Below are 6,328 nucleotides of genomic sequence, written 5' to 3' on the forward strand. Positions count from 1 at the left end.
GCCCGCAACCCCCCCCCCCCCACCCCACCCCCAGACACACACAAATTTGTTTTCGGTTTGCGGGAAAAATACGTCCAGTCTGGTTGACGAACCGATACAGGACCGTGTTGAATTGCAAAACACGTCCGGACCGCGCGGTCCGGACTGTCACAAACGGTTTGAGGGTCGGCGTGGGGATGCCCTAAATGAATTTTGTAACATAACCTGACATTTGTAACACTCTTCTTTCTTCTTAATTAACGGATGAAGCACATCTTACTTCTTCGTTCTATGGTAACAAATGTGTAATACAGGCAGGTCACAACGGCGTAATAGCATGTATTTTTGCTACGTTGCAAAAATTAGTCCATTGGAATTCACATGAATACCATGTATGATTGCCTCAAACTTTCATAATACAGGCAGGTCACAGGAGGTATGGCATCAGCCGGACTACTCTTGGCAGTAGTACATATATCTGCAACAAAAATGGAACACAAAATCTTCCACCCTAAAAGTTCTCGAGAGAATGAAATGACATCAAAGAAGAAGAGAAAGAAAAAGAATCAAAGAACAGATCGTCACTATTTACACCGTAATCCCTCGTCTCTATGCTCCGATCAGATCACACCGGGGGGGCTCTCCGGCCGCTTGGCGGCGCTGGTGACCCAGCAGTCGCCCTTGCGCAGCGGGCTGTCCGCGTGCACGGCCGACTTGACGTGCCACTTGCCCTGCGCGGCCGCCGGCTCGTCGTCCCCGGCGCCGCTCCCCTTCCCCCCCGCCGCCGCCGCCTCCGGCTCGCAGACCGTGAACACGAATGGCCCCATGGGCACGTCGTCGTCGAGCGCGAGCAGCGGCTCGAGGGCGTCCACGACGTCGCGCATCCGGGGCCGCGCCTTGGGCACGCTCTGCAGGCAGGAGTGCGCCACGGCCGCGGCCCCCCGCGCCGCCCGCGTCGAGTACTGCGACTCCATGCCGGGGTCCATGACGCGGTGCAGCCGGTCGTCGGCGCGGCGCAGGTAGGGCCGCGCCCAGTCCACGAGGTTCTGCTCCCGCCCGCGCCGCCGCTTGTCGACGGAGCGGCGGCCCGTGAGCAGCTCCAGGAGCACCACCCCGAAGCTGTACACGTCGCTCTTGGCCGTGAGGTGGCCCGTGAGGATGTACTCCGGCGCCGCGTAGCCGTGCGTGCCCATCACCCGCGTCGTCACGTGCGTGTCGTCCCCCTTCGGCCCCTCCTTGGCCAGCCCGAAGTCCGACAGCTTCGCCGCGTAATCCTGCAAATCCAGATCGTCAAACCAAGGTCAGCAAATTATACAATCTGAACTTCTTTTTCTTGAACTCAATTCCACTCTGAACTTTCAGCACAGATGATGGTGAGACCGAGACGTTTATCTTAAGGAAATCTACTGTGTATTTGCACATTGGACCTCAATAATGCAGCTGCTATGACTATGAGCGTACTGTCTGTGCATTATAATAGTGGTTGGGATGTACACGTACTGTACCAGCTCGGGACTAAAGAACTGTGCGGGCTTCTGACCAACCAGACAAATTGGTTTAGACTATGTGCAACAGCCGGCATCTAGAATCACCAATAAACAAAGAGAAATTTGCGGCTGGCTAATTTTGTCGGGCGTTGCTGAAGCAAAATCTGAATTTTCGCACGAGCGTGTTGGCTTCTCCGAATTGTAAACTGAGCGAGGCCTTGACCCGGAACGATCGGACGCTGCGTGCGGCCGGCGAGGCTCGCTGGCGTGGCGACCAGACCAGCAACCATAACAAAATTCAGACAACTTGATCTACAATACAGCAAAGTGGACGGCGACTTGCTGCCCACTTGCTCGACAAGATTGAATTCTGGCGCAGATGCGGTCTGGTACAGTGGTGGTACAGGTTTGGATTGGATCGGGAGATCGGATCGAGCGGGTGGATGAACAGAGATGGAGCTCACCGAGTCGAGCAGGATGTTGGAGGCCTTGAAGTCGCGGTAGATGACGGGAGTGTCCGCCTCGTGCAGGAACGCCAGCCCCTTGGCCGCGCCCACGGCGATCTTGAGCCGCGTCGACCATGGCAGCGGCGCCAGCGGATCTGCATCCATCACACGCCCAATCAATCAATCACCAACCCAGTCGATCGATCGTCCAACAAGAAATAAGAAAATTGTTGATGAATTTGGAGTGCTTACTGTTGAAGAGGTGGTTCTCGAGGCTGCCCCGGGGCATGTACTCGTAGACGAGCATGCGGTGGTCGTCCTGGTTGCAGAACCCCAGCAGCTTCACCAGGTGCGGGTGGCTCAGCATCCCCAGATACACCACCTCCGCCTGCTCGACCAGCCACACCATAAAAACCAATCAGCCATCCATCCATCCATCCATCAAAGAATCAACGAACTAGCCAACCGAAGGTAGAAGGACGTACCAGCCACTCGCGGTGGCCCTGGACGCCGTCGCTGTCGAGGTCGAGGTACTTGACGGCGACCTGCTGCGCGGCGAGGCCGGGGCGGAGGGCGCCGCCGACGCAGCCCTTGTAGACGGGGCCGAAGCCGCCCTCGCCGAGGAAGTTGGCGGTGGAGAAGTTCTTGGTCACGGACTTGAGCTCGTCCAGGGTGAAGGCGTGCAGGCTGGTGGTGGCCAGCGTCCGCGACAGGTCCTCCAGCGACAGCGACCGCAGGTTCATCACCGTGCGCCGCCGCCGCGCCCCCGGCGTCGCCCGCGCCTCCTGCTCCGTCTCCTCCTCGTCGCCGCCGCCGCCCGGGCCGAAGCACGCCAGCAGGCCCTTCCTGAACCCCATCTCTGCTTTCTTGCTCTCCTCTGCTCTTCTCTGCTGCTCCGAGGAAGTCAAGAGGTGGATGGAGGGAGTGGTCTGCGACTTCTGTGTTGTGTTGGTTAGGACAAGGCCAAGGATGGCGCGCGCGGCGCGTGCATATAAAGGCCGGAGTGGGCGCTCTGTCCTCTGTGTGTGTGGCTTCCTGGTGGGTAGGGTTGGAGAAGGGTCTCATTAACTTTCTGATTAATTAACAAGCCAAATAGAGCAGGTGGTGTAATTAGTGATTACTCCCTCCGTTCCTAAATATAAGTCTTTTTAGAGATTCAACTACAGACTACATACGGAGTAAAATGAGTGAATCTACACCCTAAAATATGTCTAGATACATCGATATGTAGTCCGTAGTGAAAGCTCTAAAAAGACATATATTATGGAACGGAGGGAGTAGAAAGCATGTATCATTGGTGATGCATACGCACGAAGCTTGTTTATTTTTAACACAGACGCTCATACATACATATACATATGCACATACACTCACCCTTATGAATGCATGCATGCACATCCTACTTCTATGAGCATCTTTGAGATCTTGAGATTGATGAAGTTGCTCTCATTGAACGAATATTGCCTGATGGCCTGGAAAAAATTCAGAAAAATACAAGGATTCATTATGGTGGAACCAACCCACTAGAGCTCAAATTCTAGCCTTGGCATGGTGGTCGCATTTTTCTGGATGCAGGAAGCTTGGTTGGTTAGTTAGTTAATTAGTGTGGCCAAAAGCAGCTTCAGACGAATAATGAATAGAGGGCGAAAGCAAAGCATCCAAGGTATGAAAGGGGATGGCCTAGCTAAAGCTTTGGTGAATGGTGATGCATCATCCATGGATGATGGTGACCTCCCTTTCTAATCAACGGTGACCCACCAACCATCCATTCAAACTTTCTTTCTCCACGGAGGGAATGGGATAGCACAGCAGGAGTGGTCGTTTGTGCTTATCATTAGGAGGAGTTGGTTAACCGTTCCTTGCTAGTTTAATCGTGTCTTTTTTGTGTGCGTGTTCTTTAGATAGATACAGGGGGATGAGGACAAGCAGACGATCTTGCGATTCCCAGCACGGTTGGGTTCGACGTTTCGTTCGGTGGCGGTATGAAATTGCAGGCCTCTCCTGCTCCGGTTAGTTGGTCGTTCTCTCCTTCTTTTCTTGTCAATGGCGCGCCTGCCGTTTTTTCGTCACAGCGTTTGGCTGTGCTCGTTTGTCATTATTTTTTATTGTTAGATTCGCTGTTCAGTTGGACAGTTGATGTCGAAGAAGCAAAGCAGCCGGTTTTAAAATTTTACAAGTGCCTTACGTGCAGAACAATCCGTTTCAGTTTTGCACGGGCAAGTAACCTAACCCCTTAAAACACTTTGATTCACGGGCTTATTAATAAACTCGTAGAAATCGGAGAAGAAAAAACTACAGGAGTAGAGTGCCTAGCATGTTGAATAAACAATAAAGTAGTTGTTTGATTGTGCATGCGAAAATCAAAGGATTCTTCAAATGAGGTTGGAGTGAATTAGAATTTCCCTATGAATCTAATACAAATGAATCGTAATAATAATTAATATGAATTTGCTATTTTATCCAAACAAACCATATAGGAGAAATTTCTAAGGGTTAGAATCCTTCAAAATTCCTTTTGAGAGTTTTTTAAATCATAGAGCCCCAATTGAAAATAGATGATGTTTAGCGGAAAAACATGGAAATATTTTTATTTTAATATTGAGAACTATCATTGGTCTTTTGGCGAGGTACAGTTGTGAGGACATAACTCTACCCGCAAGGTTTTAAATGCTAGTGTCACAATTATACACAATGGTGTATTTAGTATAATTTATCAAGGATCGATGATTTATTCCTGTTCTCCATCATATATGTATGTGTGTGCAAGGGGGGGGGGGGGGGGGGGTATCTTCCTTGTGTAATCAAAAATGTGTTTTCTTTAACAAATACTCCATTATTGTAAGATAGAGTATATTTTATACCTATACAATGGAAAGACAAGTGTCTCAACCACCGTATCATACTCCCTCTGTCCGGAAAAACTTTTCCCTCAAATGGATTGGATGTATCTAGCACTAACTTAGTCCTAGATACATCCATTCGAGGGACAAACTTTTTCGGACGGAGGGAGTACATTAATGAACATAGCATAATTTGCTACAAATGATGTCAAAGATGTTTTGACCAAAGAAATAGGCTTACAAGAGAGGGAAACGAAAACCACTTTACAAGTGAACCCCCGCCCCTTTTGAGGTGTTCTCGAAAAAAAGATATGATGTAGCCAATTTTGGGGGAACAACCTTTGGCTAACCTCGCGACAACTCTTCTAACACAACATAACGGCAAGGGCAACCAAACTGTACAGTTTAAGGATTAATTTCCGTAAAAGTGATATATGTTATTTTGGAGAAGCTAGTGAAAACGTAGAGTTATATAGAAGGATTTTTACATTAATATTTGGTACTTTGCCAATGAAGTATTTAGGGATTCCTGTATATAGTTTTAAGTCGAGGAATAGTGACTGGAATAATATGGAATTTAGGTAGAGAAAAAACTAGGGACTTGGCAAGGCAAAAATTTAGATTATGATGGCAAGCTCATTCTGATTAACTATTGTTTGAGTAGTATTATAAAGTTTCATACGAGAACTAAAATCAACGCATGTAAAATTGACCACAACACCGGTAAATAGGACATATATTCCTCTATTCCGTACTAGTACTCCCTCCATTCCCTTGTACTAGTACAAGGTTACAAACTCAAAATACAGGTACCAAGGCAGAATTTATTAACTGCTTCACAAACTAGCTGTTTCTTCTCTTTTACCGGAGTCATTGATTCCGTCACATGCAAAACTCATGGGTCCTCCTGCCTACCTTTTCTTTCATTTGGTAATACTACATGACAATTCAGACATGGCGATGGCCTGAGAGATGAAATTTTGACGCGTATCTTACCTAGACAATAAATAAACCACTTTTGCTCTTCAATGAGTATTATATCATGGAATATCTTTCATTTGGTCGCATTTTTCCGGCGATGCTTGTTCGTCGACTACGAAACGCCTATGATGGCTTTGTTAATCTAAGACGTTGTGTCATCCCAGTCTCTCGAAGGTGCTTATAGCATGCGTGTATATGAGCGTCTTTAAGTACACCGTGTAAACAAAAAGTATAATCGATAATCCTTGTTAGAGAAGTTCCACTCCACGCTTTGTAAGACGTCGATCCATTTCGAAGAAGTGCATGTAGCACACTACTCCTACATACGAGTGCAAAACTACATACTTGTACGTGCTACGCATACAGGATCCCATATTCCCACGAGGCCATGACCCCGATGACCATCACGATCCAGTGACTCTGAACTGTTCTCACGTGCGCCCTTGTTTTCTTCAGTAGTGGTACAGCACCACAGTAGATAGATACGAACGCCCGCCCGAGTGCTGCCCTTTTCCCCACTGTCGCTGATGCCTGACCTGATAGCAACAGAGGCGACGATCGTGCCCAGAATAATTCCCCCAAGTCAAGTCGCATC

At 48.6% G+C, this 6,328-nt stretch overlaps 1 protein-coding gene across 1 annotated transcript; it reads right to left on the minus strand.

The window, feature by feature from the left end:
• Window positions 1–355: 355 nt before the first annotated feature.
• Window positions 356–2,884, minus strand: LOC123167477 (serine/threonine-protein kinase RIPK). Its single transcript, XM_044585317.1, has 4 exons — window positions 2,398–2,884; window positions 2,165–2,300; window positions 1,931–2,067; window positions 356–1,253 (listed from the first exon to the last, which is right to left on the minus strand). Exons 1-4 carry the CDS (start codon window positions 2,767–2,769, stop codon window positions 600–602), a joined length of 1,299 nt encoding a protein of 432 aa, XP_044441252.1. The 5' UTR covers window positions 2,770–2,884; the 3' UTR covers window positions 356–599.
• Between the last annotated feature and the right edge of the window lie 3,444 nt (window positions 2,885–6,328).

This window comes from Triticum aestivum, chromosome 7D (assembly GCF_018294505.1).
Source record: "Triticum aestivum cultivar Chinese Spring chromosome 7D, IWGSC CS RefSeq v2.1, whole genome shotgun sequence".
NCBI classification, from domain to species: Eukaryota; Viridiplantae; Streptophyta; class Magnoliopsida; order Poales; family Poaceae; genus Triticum; species Triticum aestivum.